This window comes from Herpailurus yagouaroundi, unplaced genomic scaffold (assembly GCF_014898765.1).
Source record: "Herpailurus yagouaroundi ecotype Mexico unplaced genomic scaffold, PumYag 186, whole genome shotgun sequence".
Lineage (NCBI taxonomy): Eukaryota > Metazoa > Chordata > Mammalia > Carnivora > Felidae > Herpailurus > Herpailurus yagouaroundi.
Genome location: NW_024412417.1, coordinates 15314621 through 15339303, shown reverse-complemented (window position 1 = coordinate 15339303; position 24683 = coordinate 15314621). Strand labels below are relative to the sequence as shown.

General features: G+C 38.2%; 1 protein-coding gene across 50 annotated transcripts in view; it reads right to left on the bottom strand.

The window, feature by feature from the left end:
- RIMS2 (regulating synaptic membrane exocytosis 2) overlaps positions 1-24683 on the bottom strand; it is a 617389-nt gene that overhangs the window by 17700 nt on the left and 575006 nt on the right. The window contains exon 1 of one of the 50 annotated variants that reach the window (XM_040494220.1): positions 14391-14956. The exons of the other annotated variants lie outside the window; for them this stretch is intronic. Within the exon in view, the coding sequence (XP_040350154.1) occupies positions 14391-14532 (142 nt within the window). The 5' untranslated portion in view covers positions 14533-14956. Of the gene's footprint in view, positions 1-14390; positions 14957-24683 lie in introns of those variants that run through there. 50 annotated transcript variants of the gene reach the window in all.

Here is a 24683-nt window from a genome sequence, read left to right as displayed (position 1 = left end):
TCATTTGTTATCACAGCATAACCTAACTAATTCTAGGAGATACACAAACACTAGCCACAACACAGTATTCCATTCTCTTGAAACTAATGGGTTCTAAGTTTTGTAATTTTTTCCTTTTTTCAGCATCATTTAAATATTTATCACTTTGAATACAGTCCTCTTAATTAAAACTCTGCATTTGGTATTTTTTTTATAAGTGCTTTCATCGCTTTTATCTTATTAGTATGCCGAAAGAAATTTTAATCATTGTTCTGAAACTTCAGATTCATATTTTAAAAACATTAATATAATTTTTAATAAACTTCTAATTTTAGAATAGCTTTAGATTTACAGGAAAATTGGTACAATGGTACAGAAAATTCCAGTATACTCCACACCTATTTTTCCCTATTATTAACATCTTACATGGCTATGGTACATTTGTCATAATTAATGAACTAATACTGATACATGGCTATTGACTAAAATCTATGCTTTACTGAGATCCCCTTGGTTTTTAATCTAAATTTTTTCTTCTAATCCATGTCACATTATATTTTGTCATCGTATCTCCTTAGTCTCCTCATAGAGACAGATTTTTTTGATGTCTCTAATTTCTGACATCCTTTTTCACCCGTAACTCGTTTTAGTTTGCTCTTTGCATGTGAAATTAATATGCAGTACTAGAATTCACCATAGTATAAATATACCATTAATGAAACCACTTATTTTTATTTAAAAAACAATAAATAAGTTTAAAATGCTCATCTATAGAAAAATAGAAAAATATTTCATGCCATAAGTAAATAATAATAAGTGTAGGAAAATTATCAATACTAAATTAATTTATACCATATGGCATAATGTAAAGGGACTAAGTTAATATACATATTTTTAAATAGTTTATTTAAAAAGCTCAGCTGTCTTTCAGATAAGAATTAAATTAAAATCAGTATTCCCAGGGTGCCCAGGTGGCTCAGTCAGTTAAGTGTCTGACTTCAGCTCAGGTCACGATCTCACGGTTGGTGAGTTTGAGCCCCGCGTCGGGCTCTGTGCTGACACAGCTCAAAGCCTGGAGCCTGCTTTGGATTCTGTGTCGCCCTCTCTCTCTGCCCCCCCCCCCTTGCTGGTGCGCTCGCTCTCTCTCTCTCTCTCTCAAAAATAAATAAAAACAGGGGCGCCTGGGTGGCGCAGTTGGTTAAGCGTCCGACTTCAGCCAGGTCACGATCTCGCGGTCCGTGAGTTCGAGCCCCGCGTCAGGCTCTGGGCTGATGGCTCAGAGCCTGGAGCCTGTTTCCGATTCTGTGTCTCCCTCTCTCTCTGCCCCTCCCCCGTTCATGCTCTGTCTCTCTCTGTCCCAAAAATAAATAAACGTTGAAAAAAAAAATAAAATAAATAAAAACATTAAAAAAAATTACTATTCCTGATGTAATGATTCAGGCAAGGATCAGTACTGGATGTTAAAATCATTTGATGAGGGACACCCGACTAGGTTAGTCAGTTAAGCATCCAACTTGGCTCAGGTCACGATCTCACAGTCTGTGAGTTCGAGCCCGGCATTGGGCTCTATGCTGACAGCCCAGAGCCTGGAGCCTGCTTCAGATTCTGTGTGTGTGTGTGTGTCTCTCTCTGACCCTCCCTTACACTTTGTCTCCCTCTCTCTCTCTAAAAGAAATAAACATGTAAAAAATTAAAAAATAAATAAGTAAAATCATTTGATAAAGGTTTTGGGGAAATAGGATATTCACATGGCACCAAAGTATTACCTCAGAGATTATTTAGTAATTATAAAGGGAAAAACATCTCTTCCTCCCTAGAAGGAAAGTGGCAGTCATCTCTAAACCAAGTGATCAAAATGAGCATACACCTAAGAGTGAGAAAACTTATGTATCTACTGATGGATGTATAAAGTTTATATCACCTGTGACATTTATTTATTTTATTTTATTTAAAAAAAAATTTTAAAGTTTTTATTTACTTATTTTGAGTGAGAGAGAGAGAGAGAGAGAGAGAGTGAGAGCACGAGTGGGGGGTGCAGAGAGAGAGGGAGAGGGAGAGAATCCCAAGCAGGTTCTGCACTGTCAGTGTGGAGCCCCCTGTGGGGCTCAAACTCATGAACTGTGAGATCATGACCTGAGCCAAAACCAAGAGTCGAGTGCTTAACCGACTTGAGCCTGAGCCACCCAGGCGCCCCCTCACCTGTGACATTTAAACCGAAACTAACCATGTCTCTAGATCTAATGTCCAGTTAACAGGGAAGACAGGGAATAGAGATAACAATCAAACAAATCCAGATTGTTAGATATTCTACAAGACAACTTTGTCTGGATTCTTCAATAGTTAGTATCATGGAAAAAAAACAACAACAGGTAAAAGTTCTGTTTAAGATTCTACCTAACAATCAAGTGCAATGAATGAGCCTTGACTAGATCCCGCATTGAGGAAAAAATATAACAAAAAGCCATAAAATGCAATTTGGGGATAACTGAAAAAACTGCATTAGGAAGAGACATTAGATGATAGAGATTTTTTGTTAATTTTATTGTTTATGTAGTTTTTTTAAATTAGGAGCTACATGCTTATCTTATCTTGCTCTCAAATACTCAGCAAAAATGCATACTGTGTGTGCATGAGAGAGAGAGAAAGGGAAGCAGGGAAGAGACCGGAAGATAAAGTCAAAGAAAAATTGGTCAATCATTCACTTTACTACGCTCTTTTTGAATGTTTAAAATATTTCACAATAAAAGTTGGGAAAAATTCAATTACTAAATTCACATCAAAGGAAGGAAAGAAAGAGCTATTGTGTCTTGACTTACTTGTATGTGGAGATGTTTGGATATAACATCTACCTGCTTCTAGTCCTCATAAGAGTGTTACCTGGTGGTTATTCTCACTATCATTTTCTTTTTGAGGAAACTGCCTAAGTTACACAGCTAGCAAGTGACACATGTTACACTTGAACCCAAACCCTAGCAATGTCAAAGCCTATGCTTATTTCTCAAAGCAGCCTGCCTTCCATCTTATTTAGTATTTTGGACACTAATTTCTGATTCCACAGTAACCAGTGACTTGAAACCTCATCTCATGTTCTCACTGCATGTCCAAATTAACTTAAAATAAACTGTTTTATGAACATTGTTGAGATTCAGACCAATTCATGCTTTGTTGTTTTATTATGAAAAATGGGAAAATGTTAATTTATTGCTAAATTCTGACTTCATGAACGTCATGGCAAAAAACCCAAAAAAAACAAAGAAACAAAAAGAAAAAAACAAAAACCGAACAACAGACTCTTAGCTATAGAGAACACACTGATGGTTACCAGAGGGGAGGTGGGTGGGGGTGATGGGGATTAAAGAGTACACTTAGGACGAGCATTGAGTCATGCATAGAACTGTTGGATCACTACATTGTGCACTTGAAACTAATATAACACTCACTCTGTGCTAACCATACTGGAATCAAAATTAAGAACTTTAAAAAATTACCATAAAGATGAAAAAAAAAGGATATTTATGATAAAATTCAAACAAATGTGTCAGAAATAGCTATTCCTTATTATATACATTTGCATTTCTATCTCTCAACGTGTCACTTTGGATCTATCCATAGCAAAAAGTGGAGATTTCATCAAATGATGCCACAGCAAATAGTATTAAATATAGAGTGAAAAATTATGGATTTGTGAAGTTAAAAAGGACCTTGACTCTTTTGTGTCTTGATCCTCATCTGTAAAACAAAGGGGCTATTATAAGAACAAAAAACTGCAGACCAATATCTCCCAGGAAAACAGACTCAAAACCTTCAACAAAATATTAGCAAGTCAAATGATGAAGTCGGATTTATCTCAGTTATGCAATGCTGGTTCAGTATTCACAAATTATTTAATGTTATATATCACATAAACAAGTTAGAAAAGAAAAAGTCCATGATCATATCAGTAGACCCAGAAAAGCATCTGACAAAATCCAACATGTATTCATGATAAAAACTCAGTAATCTAGGAATAGAGCTTTCTCAAGTTAATAAAAAAGCTCTATAAAAAATTTAAAGCCAACAACAAATTTAATAGTGAGAAACTCAAAGCTCTCCCACCAAGATTCAATACAAGTCAAGTATGTTCTTTCTCTAACTCCTTTTCAACAGCATACTGGAAATTCTAACTAATGCAATAAGACCACACAAAAAAAAAATTAAAAAAAAAAGAAATACAAATTATACAGATTGAGAAGGAAGAAATAAAACTGTTTTTGCTCACAGATAGTATAATGTTTATGCAGAAAATCTGAAAAAAATAGATACAAAAACTCCTAGACTAATAAATAATTATAGCAAAGTTGTAAAACACAAGGTTAATATACAAAAGTCAGTTTCTTTCCTATATCCCAGCAATGACTAAACAGAATTTGAAATAAAAAAACCAATATCATGTATATTAGCATATAAAAAAATAATGTTAGGTATAATATGAAGAAAACTACAAAACTCTGATGAATTATATCAAAGACCTAAATAAATGGAAAGATATTCCATGTTTGTGAATATGAAAGCTTAATATTGTTGAGATGTTAGTTCTTCTCAAATTGGTATATAGATACAATGCAATCCCAATCAAAGTGCTAGCAAGTTATTTTGTAGATTTTGACAAACTGATTCTTAAGTTTATTATGGAGAGGCAAAAGACCCAGAAAGGTCAATACAATATCGAAAACGAAGAATAAAGTTGGAGGCTGACACCACCAAATTTCAAGACTACAGAAATCAAGACAATATTGTATTGGTGGAAGAATAGATAAGTAGATCAATGAAATAGAACACGGCCCAGAAATAGGCCCGAGAAGTGATGAATAAAGATCTGATACTATAATCTATGTGACAGTTTCGAAAATTATAAAATGCCATACAAATCTTTTTTTGAAAACTGGAATAATGTGAAATCATTCTAAACTTGCAGTAAGAAAATTATGTATAAATAAGTGGGGTCTTGCCATTTGAAAGCTGAGAGAGACTGCTGGCCAAAATGGATTAAGGCGTTGCCTTCCCACACAAACCCATTGTTTTCAGATGACATCAAGGTAGATGCCATTAAACTTGAGTGCAAAGGAAGTGGGCAGAGCACAGAGGCTACAAACTAAAAGAACAGAATCTTAAGGCTTAAAATCTTTGTCAAATGAGGTGTTTGGTTAAAGTTACTCATACTTGAAACTGACTGGAATTAAACAGACTGTACAGCTATTGAACTTTTGAAAAACTAAGCCCAGTTGGAAAAGTCTGTTCAACTCTTTTAAAAAAAAAAAACAAAAAACTTTTTTTATGTTTATTTATTTTTGACAGAGAGAGAGAGAGAGAGAGAGAGAGAGAGAGAGAGAGCGCGCGAGCATGAGTGGGGGAGGGGCAGAGAGAGAGAGAGGGAGACACAGAATCTGAAACAGGCTCCAGGCTCTGAGCTGTCAGCACAGAGCCCGACGCAGGGCTCGAACTCACAGACCGCGAGATCATGACCTGAGCTGAAGTTGGACACTCAACTGACTGAGCCACCCAGGCCCCCCAAGTCTGTTCAACTCTTAAAGTAACTACTGAGTTTCCCAATGTGCACTAGCAAGAAGCAGGCAATGAATAGTATACAGCCTCGTTTTCAATGCAAATCTTTGTGGTCAATGAAGAATAAAGACAAAGAAATACTTTTCCAGAAAACAGAACCAAGGTTGTCAGATAAATAAACCAAGGAACGTATTGTACTGTCAATCTTTGCCATTCCTTCCAAGTGGGATTTGATCACTCTTGTGGACAATTCATTGCTTTGTATTTCCTATTCTCTCTTCTATATGAGAATTTTGATTTTCATTATCCTGTTGCTACTCTACCGTTTAAATTGAATGTATTGTAAACAGATGACTTACCTTTAGGTTTACTATAGGTCACTATAACATGAAAAGCCTCATCTGGATATAAGGAAGACAGCTACACATCATTCAAACATCCTAGATTTCAATTTGCATGCAGTAAATGAATGGCATTTTAAGGTCGTCTTTCTAGGGAGAGACCGACTATGATCTGTATGGAAAATAAGAGTGTGCATGGATATTTGGGTAGCCAAATCTATAGAAAAAGTTAAAAATAAGAGAGCAATAGTCTTTATCTCAGCCTTCTTTCATAGATTTTTCCCCCTTTTCCTATTTGCTTATGGTTATCAAGCAAAGAGGAGAATAACCCAAGAGCAAACTAGTATTTAAAAATATTAAAAATAGGTAATTAGGCTAAGTTTAAGGGGTTTTCCCCTGGTAATTATTTTATATTACTAAGTCGATATTTCTTAATGGTTTGGGTCACTAGCATTTGAACCCTTTTCCTACGTATGAGAAAAAAAAAACCCATCCTTCAATTGTAGATGCTAAAATTTGGGGGTATCATTTTTCCAGCCTGCCTGGCAGATAGGGCATGAACAATGACTGAGGTTCTGCTACTGAGGATTAGACACTACTACCTCAAACTTTGAATCTGAAGCTAGAGAAGCAAAGAAGCTGAGACACCACAGGCTCCCATTCTAATGAGGATGCTGGCCGCAATACAGAATTTCCAGGAAGGTCCTATAACAGTACGTAGTGATTCAACATCGAAGGTTGACAATAGTGTAAGCTGTGTTATCTGCGCCAAGCAGCGGCGTTAGTTCGCTAGGATTAGTTCCGCAGTATGTTTTGGGACAACGTTCCTAACCTCTGGCACAGGATCTCCAATCTTCCTAAAGATTCTGTGACCTATCCAATATCCTTTAGCAAATATCTTTTCCACGTAAATTGCTAGAATTGGTTTCTGTTGATTACAACTAGGCACCCTAAATGAAGCATACTACATATACATGGTTCATTTATAGTTTATAGTAGAAAAAATATGTTCCTAGTTTATATGGAGCTAAGTATACCCAACTTCTAGGTGTAGCACAAAGAACACATGACTTTCAAGCATTCTTGTACCTGCAAGATTGGAAACAGTTATTTAAGCAATTTGGTCCCTTCCAGCTCTAATTGCTTCTTTCCATTTCATAATATGAACACAGAAATCAATCAGATACTTATTCCTTTATTCACTCACTACATATTTGCTAAGTACTTACTTGGTGTAAGGCACTGTGGAAGATAAATATATGTAACACTTGATCACATAATTCCTTATACAATTTTACAATTTAGTAGGTGAGCTAAGATAGTAAATAAATAATGACAATCCAAGGCAATATATTCTAAGTGCTATATGAGTGCTATTAAGTACTGGGAGCCGTACCGTCCAATATAACAACATAACTTTGTGTGAATGACGGAAACGTTCGATAATTCTGCACTGTCCAGTAAGGTAGTCACTAGTCACGTGTAGCTACTGAGCGCTCCAAATGTGGCTAATGTGACTCTGGAAATAATTTACAATTTAATTTGGTTTTAATCTATTTCAATTTAAAAAGCCACATGACTAGTGCTTTCTGTATTGGACAGCACAGATCTAGTTCAGAAAAAGGTTAACACGTTTTGATATGGGATCAGGAGAGAATAATAACCATGACAATGCAGTGCACAACCCCTCTCTAAGGTGAGTGTTATTACGCACAGTTCACATAAAAATGAGGAAACTAAAGCTCAAGGAAATCAAGTACCTTGCTTAGTTCACACAACTAGGAAAAGGTGGAGTTAATACTCCAAACCCAGGTCTATGCCCATTCACCTTTTCCTCTGCCTACAGAAGCTTAAACGGATTCTGAAGACTTCATAGACAAGATATGAGTTGAGCTTTGAAAGGCAACTGGATATCATGCAGATACAGTGGTAGAACAAGAACAGAAAGAAAGGCATGAACAAAAACTTGGAGGCAAAGAGCAAGAAGGCTTAGTTTTACTGAATTAGTGGATTCCCAAAAGGCCTTAGAAGCCAGGGAAGCTATGCTGTATATAAGAACGGGATTGTTAAAGATTTTGAGTGTCAGGCTAAAGGCACTATTTAGTAGGAGATAGGAATCTACTGAAGCTTTTGGAGGAAGAGCTGTGTCAAGATCAAGGTCATATTTAAGAGAACTGATTCAGGGGCCATGAAGTTGGACTGCAGTGGGGAGACCCAGAAGGTAGAGAGCAGGTTGGGAGACTCTCAGGAGATTTTAACGGGGAGCAAACGTGGTCCTAAACTATCAAGGTGACAATAAGAATGGGAAGGAAGAAAGCAGTCCCCTGACAGAAGTTGCCAACTGGTGAAACACATTTGGTCAACAGGTTATGTTTTGTTTGGCCCAAATAATGTTTATATTTTTTCATTTAGGTGCCAACGTTGTAAAAGTTAAAGATTTTAAGTAAGCATCCAGATTTATAGCTTTTCTCTTAGGGAAAAAAGAAAAGTAAGTTTGCCAACCCTGGGCTGATACCCAATTTGGCATCAATGAACTGAACGGAGCGTTCACCATTTCTTTTTGGATGGGTAAGCTTTCTCCAGCTTTCCAGAGTCCTTGCTTTTCCCATTTGTATTACATCTGGCCTGCCTCACTGATGTAGGTTACTGCCTGGCCCATGATTCAGACAAGAGTAAGAGAACAGCTGATCACTGAAATAGCTAAAATAAACAGTCTTTTCATTTAGTTTCATCTTAAGAAATGATCCTTCAAAACTTAAACTGGTACTATCATTTCTATGTTAGCTTTTTTCTTCAATTGTTCAAATAATATACATACATAGCATTAGGTAAATTCCCCCCCCCCCCCATCAAACACTGTTACAGTAGAGTTAGAGATAGGAACAACTGTATAGAATGATCTTGTCTGATCATTAATAAGGGCCTACTTAAAGAGCAACAGAATATTTACATTAAACCATAGTCTTTGGCAGCAAATGGGATGTCGCCATTACCACCTTCTAGTGGGTTTCTTTCGTAAGTCATTATACACAAGATGTCTCCCTAGGGAAGCTCATCCCCACTGCTAGTTCTGAATTTAGTGGGCTCACTGCAGGATGAAAGAAAACTGGGGTTAAACTTGACTTTTGTATTAAAGTTTTAAGTTACTCTAAAGATACTGTTTGGACACTTACCAGTAAAAAATTCTGAATCTCAGACAAATAGGTAATATTTAATAAGTACTCTGAATGAAACGGTTCTTTCATTTATTTCTTTAATTGCAAAATCTTTTACTTCACTGTATCTGCCTAGAATATAAACCTAATATAAAAATGTTGTGCTATCAGGGTGCCTGGGTGGCTCAGTTGGTTGAGCATCCGACTTCGGCTCAGGTCATGATCTCGCAGTTCGTGAGTTCAAGCCCTGTGTCGGGCTCTGTGCTGACAGCTCGGAGCCTGGAGCCTGCTTCGGATTCTGTGACTCCCTCCCTCTGCCCCTTCCCTGCTCATGCTCTGTCTCTCTCTGTCTCTCGAAAATGAATAAATGTTAAAAAAAAATTTTTTTTAAATGTTGTGCTACTGTTGAATATGATATGGACTCATTTATGAAATGATGTATTATATATAATCAATCATAATCTAGAAAAAACAGTATCTCCTAAGAAAAGATACATATTTAGACTAAAACTGACTATCCACGTCCTGCCCCAATATTGGCATTGTCAAGATGTGCAAAAACTATGATCACCAAATTTTAAAAAGTCTAGATCACATATTAAATTTAAAAACAATATAGGGGTCCTGGGTGGCTCAGTCAGTTAAGCGTCAGACTCTAGATTTCTGCTCAGGTCATGATCTCATGGTTCGTGAGTTTGAGCCTGGCGTCGGGCTCTGTGCTGATAGCACGAAGCCTGCGTGGGATTCTCTCTCCCCCTCTCTCTCTGCTCCTCTCTTGCTCTCGGCTCTCTCTCTCTCTCTCTCTCAACATAAATAAGTAAACGTAAAAAAAAAGAATTAAGTGTATCATTTTGCCATATACAAAGATTAGACTAAGAAAGTATTTTTTATACTCTTCCTATTTGTTGCACAGTCTCTTAAAGAATGAGGGTGAATTAAATAGGTATTACTATTAGTCCCTTAGTTCCTTTTAAATTAATTCCTCACAGCTTCATTATCATATGCAAAAAACTTTTTCTCAGTTTTTCTGGTAAAAACTATTCCTGTTTCTTGGATGGTTTTCCTATAATTTAATTTGCAAGCTAGTGGCATGTAAAAGAAATTAAATGAACTAATTAATTCAGTTACTAGCACTAAGTTGATAGAATCTCTTCCGTATGATTGCCAAAGCCAGATTTTTAACTGAAGAAGGCAGGCCATAAAATCAAGCAAATCTAATTCATCACATATTACACGTACATAACTGAACAAGAATCACTAGCCCTGAACCAGAGGTAACATTAAATAGCCTCTGAGAAACCAGATCTACCAAGTGTTAGAAAATGTGCCATGTTCTTCCGTTATAAGACCATAATCATTTGCCCTTGAATCCATGGGTGGCAAGTTGTGGGGAAGCCTGTCCTACTAAGAATGGTAACTTTTCCTTGAAATGATTCCTTCTTTCTTAGAATTACATGTAATGGTTAAAAATTCTACATCCAATAATATTCCACGTGGGGACTCCATGTCAAGGCCAAGTAGTTTACACAGTGAAGTTAATATTTATCTCATAGGGTTCAGTGATAAAATAAATAATCATAATTCATAAACTGTTAAGTAACAAGTTAGGGACTATTATTATTAATTTTACTTAAAAAAAAAAAAAAAAGCTGCTCAGAGGACTGGAGTCTTGGGAATATATCCAGGGACAAGGAAGCAAAAACAAAACAAAAAACCCAAAAACACATAAAAAAGAATTGCGAGCATACAAAAGTGATGCTACAAAGACCAATCAAGAATCTTATTTTGTTTATAGGAATGACCCTTTCATCCTCAAGGAAGTCGGCCCCATTGAAATGTATAATCCGTGGCCAAGTTGTTTAACGTCTCTAAATCTCAGCGTTCACACGTGTAAAATGTTGAAAATAATGACTTCCTTGCGGAATTGTCATGAAATCAAAGGAATGTGGCACGTAAAATGTGTTCTATTATTATTATTGGTAACTGTTATTATCGTACTGTACCTGGTCGTCAACTCCGCAGAACATTACTAGGAAATGTAGTGTAATCATGAAGAAACAACACACAGAGTAGTTAGGATTATAAATTCCAGAGCCAGATTATGGATTTAGACCCTAGCTCTGACACTTCCTAGCTGTGGGCTCTCAGCAAATGGTTTTCACAGGTGCACCCAGCAGGCGAGAGACTGAGAGCTGTCACCGATGCTCAAATCCATGTTCCGCTCTCACTTTCTCAGGATGCCTTTCTCTCTTAAATTAGATTTTCTTATAATCTCTTACTGCACTCTGTATTTCGCCATCCTAACATTGGTCACAGTTACAATTCCATAGTTGTTCCTATTAATTTCTACTTCCATTAGACTGTAAGCTCTACAAGGGTGAGGAACATATACAGTCATTCAGGGACTACCATAGCTAACACATCAAATAACCTCACTAAATATTTTTGAATGAAGGAATGAATACAATGTGGTCTCTCAAAATAAACTTCCTGGTACTTCATGTGCAGAATGGTAATGTCTGGATGTGCACTATAAGAATGAAATGAGAATATCGAACTGGAGTGGAGAGTACATTTGAGAGTAGTTATTTACACTATATCTGATCTGAAAAGACCAAAAAGAAAAAAAAAAGACTAACTTTAAAATCAGACTAAAATCACTTTCATCAAATTAGTTAGCAGACTACTGATCTCTAGACAAGTTGTTCTCAACTGGTGTGAAAATCATCTGTTGTGATGCATTTACTCTCCTTTATAAATTAGAATGGATCTCATAGTTATGACTATATTCCTGAGTAAGCTTATGAGAGTATGTTATCCATATGAACTTCACGTATCCCTTGTGGGTGTCTCAACAGAAAAAGAAAATGTAGGGAACACTGCTCTAGGGCAGTGATTTTGAACTTTTGCAACTCTGCAGGGTATGTTGAAACACCCTAAAAAAACCTTTCAAGGATGGTAGAAATACTGCAAAATCAAAGAGGAAGGTTAGGATTTCTTTTCTTGGCTGTATCAATGATGGTAGCCCAGTGGAAAGACCTCTCATTTATGGGGAGTGCTTCCTCTCTAGTTACCTGTAGAGAACTATATGCTTAATTTTAAAAACAATGGCTGCCTTTTGAAAGATTTTGTCTTGGCAACTCAATAAGCCGTATTATAGGACAGAGATCTATTTCAATTTCCCATGTGTAGATATAAGATTCCCCTTTGGGACAGTCAATATAACCCAAGATTAAATACATGTACTTTCAGTTCTGAAAATTTTCATGTTTATATAAGCTCTTCTTGTCTTTTCAGGATGGTATTCTGTAAACTCAACAATTCTAGTTATAACTTAGGGAAGAATAATGGTAGTTTATCTGAAGCAAACTCAAGACTGAAGATTTGGTGTAAAAATTAAAAGTTGAGAAATGAGCCTATAATTAAATTATTAGATTTAAATATGTATTTTCAGGTACACCTTGGTTTGAGTTCTAGCTTCACCCCTTGCTAGGTATGTGACTGTTGGCAAGTATATGAAAATAATAGTCTAGTATAGCCCAGAGTTGGGTGCACAGGTTGTATTGTGGACGGCTTGGGTTCAGATGCAACTCTACTGCCTTGGGCAAGTTTCTAAACTTCTCTCTGCCTCAGTTTCCTCTTTGTGAAATAGGGATAATAAAAATACTGCCTCATAAAGCGGTTGTGGGCCTAAAAGAATAAATACAGTTAGTTAAGTTGTTTGAACAGTGCCTGGCTCATAATAAATACTGAAAGTTTCAGCTACAATCATGATCATTCATTTATCCAGTGTGAGTTTCTAATTTCCTGACTTGTTTACATTTCCTGAGACTTTAAACATTTACTTGTAGAAAACAAGTGAAATGTAAATGTACAAATAAAAACAGCAGGGGCACCTGGGTGGCTCAGTCGGTTAAGCTTCCGACTTTGGCTCAAGTCATGGTCTCAGGGTCTGGTCCTGTCCATGAGTTTGAGCCCCGCCTCGGGCTCTGTGCTGACAGCTCAGAGCCTGGAGCCTGCTTCAGATTCTGTGTCTCCCTCTCTCTCTGCCACTCCCCCATTCACGCTCTGTCTCTCTCTCTCTCAAAAAATGAATAAACGTTAAAAAAATTTTTTTACAAAACAAAAACAGCAAAGGATTAGTATGAAAATTAAAAGTCGTGTTTATATAGGGAAGCACCCTATTAAAACTCTATTGATCTATATAGCAAACTGATATTGCAACAATAAGCTAGAAGAAATCTGGATAGCTCTATCTAGTGAATTCTTTTGAAGACCACTTTCCAGACATTGTTCATCCTCCCAGATTCCACCTCCCTGCCCCTCCACTGGGAAAAATAGGGGGGAAAAATCTATTTCTACCTCTTCTTCCAACAGGTAGTTAGTTTCCTCTAAATCAGGACTCAGTGCAGATATCCCGATAAGAGATCACTGACTGTCACAGAATAAAAGCCAAATAAATTCTATTACCTACAATAATAGAGTTAACATGATTATGATACCTAACCTACTCTGGGTATGCGTGTAAAGTCGAACACGGTCTGCAACTAGCATATCAATAAATTAATAAACAGTATTTCAGATGTTGGGATGCCATTATTTAGCAGTCCATTCGGACTGTGAGTTACAAATTATATATATTTCTGTTAGTTGTTAAATCTTATAGGAAAGTTCTTCATGAAGAAAACCTATGTTGTATTATTTAAAACCTTAGGAAGGTCTTGAAACCATTTGGTGAAGAGTTTAAACCAATGAGTCCCCTCCCCCATTTTTCTCTTTGGCTTAATTATAATGGCATCCCTTTACACCAGAGATAGACAACCCGTGGTCACATTGACAGTACTGTGGCCTGTGAACAAAGTTCTCAGTGTCCAAGAGTACAACCCCGCCTTTAGTACGGTCAGCCTTGGACCTGTCCATTGTATCACCCTTCCCCTCATCCGGATCTTGAGTTTACACAAGCTGAGATCCCGGTTTCAAAGTTGCGCTGCTGCCTCTCCTTTTAATTTTTACAGACTTCTGTCCTCGAGGCCAAATGCTAATACCGAGACTGCCGGAGTAAACAGAAACCAGAGCGGGGTGCACGGCCGCTGCCTTGCCTCCCACCAGACTACATCCTCGCTGAACTCGCAAGCACTTGATCATGAACTTCACTAGGAAAGCCGTTTCTCAGGTCAGCGCCCCTGGAGCTCTCGGAATAACCAACAGACGGAACTTGGCGGCTCGGCCGGCGCGCCCGGGGGTCGCTCGCCCGCGCGCAGTCCCCGAGAGCCGAGCCCCCTGCCACCGGGGGCTCTCCCTCCCCCTGCGAACCGTCCACCCACCGAGGAGCGAGGGGTGAACGGGCAGAGACGCCAACCACAGACGGCCTCACCTCCTTCCTCCTCCTCCAGGGAGTTCATGCAGGGAAAGTAGCCGGCCAGTGCCTCGAAGGAGGCGGAGAGGCTGCTGCGGCTCTGGGAGCGCTGCATGGAGCGCCCCGCGGCGCCGGCGCCCCCCAAGCCCTGCCGGCCCATCTTGGACGAAGACCCGCTCTTCCCGCGGTACAAGATACGAGGCGTCTTGGCGGCTGGGGCGCGGCGACCGCAGCGCTTCGGGGGCCGGGACGGTGCGGCGGGACCCTGGGGGTCTGGCCCCGGCCTCCCCGACCCGGTCCGGACCAGACGCGGCTTTCCCGGCTGCCGAGCCCTCCACTTTGCTGGGGGCCGGCCGGGAGCGGGGGATCGAGGCGGTGGCGGGCGGAGACGGGGCTGCTCGGGGCGAAAGTCCGAGGTCTCGCCGGGAGGGAGCTGAGGATCCCGGAGGCTGTGGCTGCCTGAGTCTCGCCGCCCTCCCCTCGCCGGGAGATGCTGCTGATGCTGTGGTCCCCGCCAATCAGCAGCCGCAGGGGGGAGGCGGCGGCGGCGGGCTGCTGGCTCCGGAGCGCGCGCCTCTGCTTCTGGGCAACTCCGAGACCCAGAGCGGCCCCTGCTACCCGCTCCTCTCTCCCCCGCGTGCTTAAGGCCAGACGGTGGTGTTAATTACGTGCTCTGCGTTAGGCATCGCAGATGGCTAATACATCCGGCAAATTAGTGGTACTTCCCCTTTCCTCAGTTTCGCTTACAATTTGTTAGCGCTCCTCAAGCATGGCCAGGAAATAGTGACATTTTCTCCAAATCGTAACACAAGGCTCCCCAATTTACAACAGATTCCACGAAAGCCTAGAATTAAAACTTTCTTTCGTCTTCTGTCTTAAAAAAAAAAAAGTCAACAGAGGAAAAAAGGTTAAAAAAAATTCAAGAGCTTGAAAAAGCACGGACACTAACAAAGTACTCTGACGCTTGTAAACTTTGCTTTAATTTCCAGAATTTAATGCTTTCTTTCCCTAAATAATCTACCTATTGTTGCTGAGAAGGACAATAAACACTGCAAGGCTTTAACATCTAAAAAAAGACATCCCCTTAACATGAAGTTGGAAGTCAGACAAACGTACTAGAAACAAAAGTTTGTAAGTGAAATTAACATGTCACATTCTGTAAACTGCAAATCTCTAGCCCAGGATATAAAGCAACCACAATTCTACTTGAATAGGAGTCAGAAGACTGCCCCACTTTTTGTGGCTTACACAAGCCACTCAACCTCTCCCCTCCCCTATGGAGGGTGGGGGGTGGGAAGGTAGGGTACAAAGATTCCAGTCGTAACCATGTCTTGCCCTCATTCTTGGGTATGTGTAAAACGGACTTCAAAGTGTTTTGTAAAATGCAAATATTACAATCTACAGTCTGTCTTTCATACAATAATATTTCCTAAGTAGGGTATATGTGCAAGTGATTCGCTTGATGTACTAGGAGATTCAAACACTCATGCAATTAATATAATTGTGCTCCTAGTATATGCCAGGTACCTTTGTAAACACTTAGGGCACAGTAAGGATCCGAGCAGATATAAAATCCCTGCTCTCATGGAGCTTACATTCTAGTAGGGGGAGACAGACACAATAAATCAGTAAATTATATAGTTTTAAGAGGGGGATAAATGCAAAAGGGAAAAATTAAGAGGGATAGGATAGTCTGCAATTTAAAAAAGGGCTGTCGGGGTACCTGGGTGGCTAGGTCGGTTGAGGTACCTACTCTTGATTTCTGCCCAGGGTGGAGGGATCGAGCCCCACGTTGGGCTCTGCCCTGAGTGTGGAGTGTGCTTAAGATTTTCGCTCTCTCTCCCTCTGAACCTCTCCCTTGCACTCTCTCAGGGCCTTCTATGTATGTTAATGACTCTGGCCATTGGACACCGCAATTTAGAAGGTATAAAAAAGGTAAGGGGTGCCTGGGTGGCTCAGTCTTTTAAATTACAACTCTCGATTTACACCCAGGTCATGATCTCCAGGTTAGTGAGATTGAGCGCAGAGTCTGCTTGGGATTCTCTCTCTCTCCTCTCTCTCTGCCCCTCCCCCTGCTCACTCTCTCAAAATAAATAAGCATTAAAAAAAAATGCATTCAAGTAATAATCCTTGCAAATCTTTCTAAAAACTAGGAAACTTTCAGTACAAATTAGAATGCCATGACATTAAGAACTTTTGGTAGTTTATACTTAGGATTATCCCAGGTTCTTGCTTCTGTTTTTCTGACAGATTTTTGTCCTTTCTTATTAGTATTCTTACGACTCCTTCTTAGTTCAATTTCCTGTTCCTTATACACTTTCATAAAATATTAGCATTTCAATAGAACATTGAAAAACCAGAAATTCTAAGAGCACTTTTTCATACCATATTGCTTTTTCCTCAGAGAATAGAAACGTTTTTATTAAATGAAATTTTTGTTAGACGAATGAAAAGAATCACAGAGTTTTGCAAGCTGAAAAAAACTATTGAAAGTCATCTAATTTTTTTTTTAAACTGTGGGTCACAAATTCCTAGTGAGTCCTGAAAATAACTGAAGTTTTGATCACCATCCTAAAAAATAAAATGAAATAAAACATTAGAGGATAGCCCATGAAGTTACTGCATCGATTGCAGTCTTGTTTCAGGAATATGTATGCATGTATGTGTGTGTGTGTGCATGTGGGCACATGTGTGTGTCAAGTTGTGGTCAAGAGGAAAGTATCAAGGATGAGGGATTGAACACGGAAATCCTAGGAAAATAAGCCAGCCAGGCGTGGAAACTTTTATTTTGGCATCCAGGGACAAAGTCACTTTGGAAGGGTATATCTTGAGTTTCTAACTAGTAATTGCATGGGGACAAGGAATCCAAAACCTGAAACAGTGGTCATGCCTGAGTTGCTTGGACCCTGCCTTCTCTGTGTTCATGACCTGGCTTTCTGCACCATGAAGAAGTTAGTCTACCATAGTCCAGATGCATCTACTTCCATATGAGCATAATTTCTCTCATGTAGTTTTAGAACAGAGTCGTCCTGGGAAGCTTCTCGATATGTTTTCCTATAGTCAGAATCTTCGAGATAGAGATAAATGACGCAAGAATGGCATAAGGGCAAGTAGGGAGCACTAAAGAGAGAAGAAAATCACCTACTTCAAGGAAGATAGCTTTAAAGAAAATGTAGAATGTTGGCACATGGGCATTAGAGAGACAAAGCACAGTAATGGCTAGAGACTTCTAGTCTTGAATGACACTGAACTTACCAAGAAAATTCACAATTCTACTTCTTTTTGTCCTATGCTCAATTGCTTGCCTATGTATAATAAATAAATGGATACATGCACACCCCCCCACACACATATAATATTTCTGGTTTATCTATTTTCGCCAGTTGGTTATTTCTTATTCCATTATGATATAAGTACTGCCATTCCCAAAGGAATTTAAAAATTTACATACAAAAGAAACTACTGATAAAAGATGAAAAATGTCATTCCTCCGTACAAGAATATATATTCAAATGGCTTTGGATGTGGTTCTCAAATGATGGGCCATTAGACAGTTTCATTATATAAAACTAAGTGTAACTCCAGAATCGTTATAATCCAGTATTTGAATTATTTATAACTTTCTTATTCATCCAAAAATAATCAGAGAAAAAGTGAGTCACAAATATACACAATAAATTACCTTTTAAAAGCAAAATGTGAAAAAAAAATAAAAGCAAAATGTGGCCTTGAAAATAGATTCCACTGTTAAATATAAAAATCATCTTTCTGAAGCAAAGATACATAAATATAGCTTGCGTAGACTATTATAGCATTCTATTTGTTGAATATGAAACATATCCCACACTAATTATGCCCCTTCGTTCTTATGTCAACCCTGAGAATGTCATTATTTCTTTATAGATGAACTAATAAAGATTTAATTAAATCTATTAAATCTATTAAATCACTTGTTTAATTAGCAAGTAGCGGAGTGAGACTCACATTCCGAGGATCCGATTTCAGTTCCAATGTCCTGTGTACTATACCACAGGTGCCTCATACCATGTATACTTACAGAAAAATAGACAATGGATAAAGTATGAACTGTACAGTTAATCATTTGATTCAAAATAAGTAAAATCATTATTAAAAATAAATCTTTAAAACCATGTTGTTTATTCGAACTGTATACCAATTATAAACCTATATTTGCTTTTTAAAATCAAAACGTAGCCATCAATTCTAACAGGTCTAGAAACTTACATGTCATTTATATCTCCATTTTTGAAAAATTGTCTCTCAAAAAAAAAAAATCACCCACATTCTAAAGTATGTTAAATTTATTCTGAAATAGAGACCTGGTCACTTAAGTGAATATATAAAAAGGTTATTATGTGAAATAGTTACATAGTGTCTAGACTACAGATTAGTTCAATCAGGAACAGAGTTGTGCCTTTGGCACAACTTGCCCTTTTCTACGCTAGAGATGATGTAGGTGATGCTGAGAGTGTAAATTACTAACAAAGGGAAAGGAAGAAAAGGAAGTAAGTCCCTGTGAGAAGTAGTGGAGAAAACAAGTAGCAAGGTCCAAAGGTAGATATGAAAAAGAAAGAAAGAACGTATTCCTATGGCACTATATAGTGTTTTCCAGCCAGCCCAGAAATGGCTGGTTGCTAGAAGAGACAGGAATTGCTCAGAATAGGTTATAGAGCCATGCTACAGACTGAATTAACCTTTTGATACACATTTGCTTTAAAAACATGAAGATTCATCTCTACCTCAGTCTTCACAATTGATGTCAATTCTGCCACTGTGAACCATTCCTCCCTTACAGCAACAATTCTATGCTAACTAGAAATATTTATGGATATATTATATATATATAATATATATCCATAACAATATTACATTATATATATATACATATTTAATTAGAAGCCAACTCTCAGAATCCTAATATACACATTTTTTTCTGCAACAAAATAACTTTGCATTTAAGTCATGGGAGAAAAAAATCCAGGTAGTCAACATTTTCTACAGACTTCAGATTGCTAAAAGCATTTAATAGTCTTGGGCAATTACCCTTGAGTTGAATGTGAAATCCAAAATATAGAATCTTTTCTCCCATCCCCGGCTTAATGTCAACACGGTACAAATAAATTGTAAGCTTTTGTGATTTCAGTTTTCAAAGACAGTTTTGGTGTTTACTCAGCAGATGTACAAAGTGAAAAGCAGACCGTACTCGTTAGCAGCTGGTCAACCCAAACCTTTCACAAAGGTTGATGAAGATGAAGGATGTTTAAGGTATAAGAAGATAAAAAAGGAAACATTAAATGATCAGCATTTCCATTATTCTGTAATGAGATTTAGGATGATGTTTGCCTTTATCTTATGACAGAAAATGTCCATGGAAGTAAGCAAATTAATTTCTTGAGTAGGCTAAAAAAAACAGTAATAAGATTTGACCAAGGAATGAAGGAAAAAAAGCCTAAAGGTCAAAGTTATGAATCATAAAAGCAGAATAGCTAGACGATAAGGGAAAGAAAAAATATGTGGATTATAATATTACTTATGGCCCTTTATATACAATAACAATGATGATGATGGTAATAGCTAATGTTCTGTTCCTCATAAACATTTCTTCACTTAATGTTCACGAACACTCTCCAATGTAGCTACTCTCATGATTCTCATCTCACAGACAAGAAAAGTGATACACACTAACTCAATAAATATATGTTAAGCACCTACCACGCGCCAGACACGATTCTATTACTGGGGATACAGCAGTGAACAAAAGTGGACAATCAGCTCCTCACGCAGCTCACATTCTAGTGGAATAACTTAACACGTATGTCCCACTTACTATATGCCAGGCCTTTTTCTAAATGCTGTACAAACCAGCACATCAACTCATTTAATAAATGCACAACCTTATGTGAGAGATACTATTGTTACTATCTTTATTTTATAAATTAAAAAACTGAAAAAAAAATAAATGAGGAAACTGAGGGACACTGAGGATAAATCTACTGTCCAAGGTTATATAGATTACTAAGAAATGAAACCAGGATCCACATAAGAGTGAAAACACATGGTATCTGTCTTTCTCTGTGCGACTTATTTCACTCAGCACAACATTCTCCGGTTCCATCCACGTTGCTACAAAAGGCCATATTTCATTCTTTCTCATTGCCAAGTAGTATTCCATTGTGTATATAAACCACAATTTCTTTATCCATTCATCAGTTGATGGACATTTAGGCTCTTTCCATAATTTAGCGATTGTTGAAAGTGCTGCTGTAAACATTGGGGTACAAGTGCCCCTATGCATCGGCACTCCTGTATCCCTTGGGTAAATTCCTAGCAGTGCCATTGCTGGGTCATAGGGTAGATCTATTTTTAACTTTTTTGAGGAACTTCCACATTGAAACTCAACAGAAGACCATGGGGGAGGGGAAGGAAAAAAAAAGTTACAGAGAGGGAAGGAGGCAAACCATATGAGACTCTTAAAAACTGAGAATAAACTGAGGGTTGATGGGGGTGGGAGGGAGGGGAATGTGGGTGATGGAAATTGAGGAGGGCACCTGTTGGGATGAGCGCTGGGTGTTGTATGGAAACCAATTTGACAATAAGTTTCATATTAAAACAAACAAACAAAAAGAAATGAAACCAGAATTTAAGCCCATGAAGATTGATGCATAGTTTATAATTTGTCCAATGTCATAAGTAGCAAATCCAGGATTTGAATCCAGATCTTCTGACTCTATAATCCATACTACTAACTGCTAAATCATATGGCTTAAGAGAACCTTCTGATATCAGTATCAGACAATGAGGCTGCCGATACAAACTGTTTTTCCATATATAACAAAGAACTTTAGCACAGTTGTTCTATCTCCGTATTATATGACATACTTCTTATGTAAATCTTCACTTAGCTATCACCAGGAATCCAAAACTCTTACTAAATGTCCTCAAGAAATTTTAGTAGTCAGTGTTCAGAGATGACTTCAGACAGAACCACAAGAACTCACACTCAGAGAAAACAGGAAATATTATTTCATGCGATTTGTAACTTACTGGCATTTGGTCACCCCCCGAAAGTGTAATTCCCGAAATAAAATGGAGTCAGTCATAAGCCAAACATTTTGGGGAGATACTACCAAAATTTAGAAAAAGAATGCTCATATACCTTCTATATACCATCTCTGCAAGTCTTAAAAGTCATGTGAAATGCCATTTTCAAAGAAAAACTAAAATATTCATATAAAAAGAAAACACTTCATTTCATTGATAGAGTTAAGCATGATCAAATAATAAGTGACAGATCTCCCTTAAGGGAGACTAGAAAGAGCGACCTTTACCAAAAGCTGTGTAGGGCCGGGAAAAAGAGAGGTACATGAAATACCGTTATCTTTCAATCATTCAGAGAGTTCCCTTTCTAATGTACGGTGGCCTTCACACGTTCCTTTATTTCCTCATTCATTCAGGTATTTACTGGGCACCGTGTGCAAGACTCTTCCCTAGGATCTTTGGGTAAGAATTAGACAAAACATGCATTTGGCTCTTCAGATGTTCAGAGTCTGGTGGTAGGGGATAGGCAGGATAATACAGACAAGAAAAACAAATAAATGCAATAGAGTGGGATAAGTAGCATATTGACGATTCGTTCTGGTCACTCTGGTGACATAAAACGGGGAGTGACGACTCTACTTACATGGGCCAGAGAAGCCTTCACAGAAGAAGAGATACCTTAGCTGCATTTTGAAGGCTGTTTGGTAGGCAGCAAATGCGGTGGAAGACACGGAAAACAGAAGTCTCTCTACCCTGACCACTACGAAACATGCCTCTTAGGGATCTTTGAAAGTGGGCAAGAATTTAGCGCTCCTCATGAAGGCCTCTCTCTCTTTCTCATCCTTTAGGGCAGTGGCAGTAGTAAGGATAGTTTCCAAGTTTGAGAAACTCCCTGCTTTGGTATTCTGTTCTGCTATTCCAACCCACGCTCTGGCCTTGTGATAAATTTATACAAAGTCTTTATAGCAATGTTAGAAGAACATTTTCAAACATTTGAGAGGAGAGAGAAGTATTTCTTCTACTGTAACACTCTTGGAATTCTGTATGAAAATTACCTAGCAACATCTCATATCACTATGAGATCAAAATCTTAAGATTTTGGTGACTATACTGGGGCTCCTGGGCAGCTCAGTCAATTAAGCGGCAGACTCAGCTCAGGTCATGATCTCACGGTTCGTGGGTTCGAGCCCTGCGTCAGGCTCTGTGCTGGCAGCTCAGAGCCTGGAGCCTGCTTCAGATTCTGTGTCTCCCTCTCTCTCTCTGCCCCTCCCCTCCTTGTGCTGGCTCTCTGTCTCTCTCTCTCAAAAATAAGTGAATAAACATTTAAAAAAAGATTTTGTGAGTATAAACATTTGCATAAACATACAGAAAGATCTAAAAAGTTTATAAAAGTTTCGGGTACAAATGCCCAACACTAGGCAATATTTATAAAAAGTGTGTTCACTTAAACTGCCTTATTCATTATTAGTTTACTTATTCACTGTCATTTCCTCATTATTTCCCCCTTGCCCACACCACAGGGTGAGGAGAATAATATTACCTATGCATGGAAAATGGAGGCATTTCCTAAATCACAAGTAAATCTAGTTCCTACCTGTTCGTCTTTGGTCTTTTTCTTTACTGGCTAAGCTTCCTATATTCCTTTCAACACACGTGGAAGTAATGACTCCCTCTGATTAGCAATTTATTTAACTGAGCCATATATTGGTTGAATATAAATGGTTATACAGTTTTGTACCGCTTGATCCGCTGCTGACATAAAAATGGAGAATCTGGGGCGCCTGGGTGGCGCAGTCGGTTAAGCGTCCGACTTCAGCCAGGTCACGATCTCGCGGTCCGTGAGTTCGAGCCCCGCGTCAGGCTCTGGGCTGATGGCTCGGAGCCTGGAGCCTGTTTCCGATTCTGTGTCTCCCTCTCTCTCTGCCCCTCCCCCGTTCACGCTCTGTCTCTCTCTGTCCCAAAAATAAATAAACGTTGAAAAAAATTTTTTTTTTAAAAAAAATTGCAAGATCGCTAATAGCAAATTGGAAAAACAAAACAAAACAAAACAATTGCCTATGGAAAACATTCCTGTTATACAGATCCAGGTCAAACATCACCTAGATTGGGCATAAGTGAACTCTTGCCTGAAGGTAGTTCTATTCGTAGCTTGGTACATTTGGTAAACAGTTCAGACTGTGTGCCAAGTGGCGAATTCAGAAATCAAACTAAGCAACTCAGCATCAGCTGACTTCCACTTCTGGGACTCCATGTTAAAGATGTCTGGAAGCAATAGTTTGTCTGTTGTGTTGATTTGAAACTTCGTGATAGTCCATAACAATACAGATTAAACATGTTTCCCTCCTAAAATTTAATTCAAGCTGATTCCACCTACCAGACTTTATGAATACTCCCACAATAAGGTGAGAAACTTAGGTTTAACAAGACAGGGGACTATTCCTGGGGGAAAGTAGTCTCAGTAAGAGGTAACTTTGTAGGGTCATACAGAAACTCTCTGATAAATACAAGAAATTACAGAGAGGCAAATCAATAGGCATTCTAGTTAAGGGAATGTTCTGTAATCCTTCTCCTAGACCAGAGCTTTATAACTTGGATTCTTTTGCTTGGCAACTCCAGCCAGTCAACCTCTTAGCAGAGCAGTGTTTCAAATCCCAACTTCCTTTCCCATACTCGACAACAAATTTTGAAAAGATATTTGGGGAGGGGCCACAAATCTTGATGCATGATTTACAGCCTAAAAAACCCTTAAAATTTGGCAACACCATTCAAAAAGCATTCCCCAAAATATTTAGAGTCTAGCCACTATTTATCAGCATTTGGATATAGAAAAACGGGTACAGAATTTCTGAGTTCCTTTATTTTCTGTTACACGTTAAATTTTAATGTGTGTGATTAACTGGCATTGACCTAACATTTTAGAAAAAAGTCATTGCTTTGTGATGCACTGTTATAAGCTACTAATTTCATTTCAAATAATGCTGTACTTCACACTATAAGGGCAGCATTTTATAGGTTCTCTGGGTGAGGCAAAAATACAAACTTTATATCTTAATAAATCTTATATTGTATCTGGATAAATGCTAAAAGATACTTTTCAAGGACAATGATCTTAAAATTGTCACACATTTTACTACAATTCAATGTAACTACAATTTTAAAACAGCATATAAAAATTTTGTACTATTTTTAAAATCATTTATTAAAATTGATTCATTTTTAAAATTAAAAAAATTTTTTTCTTAATGTTTATTT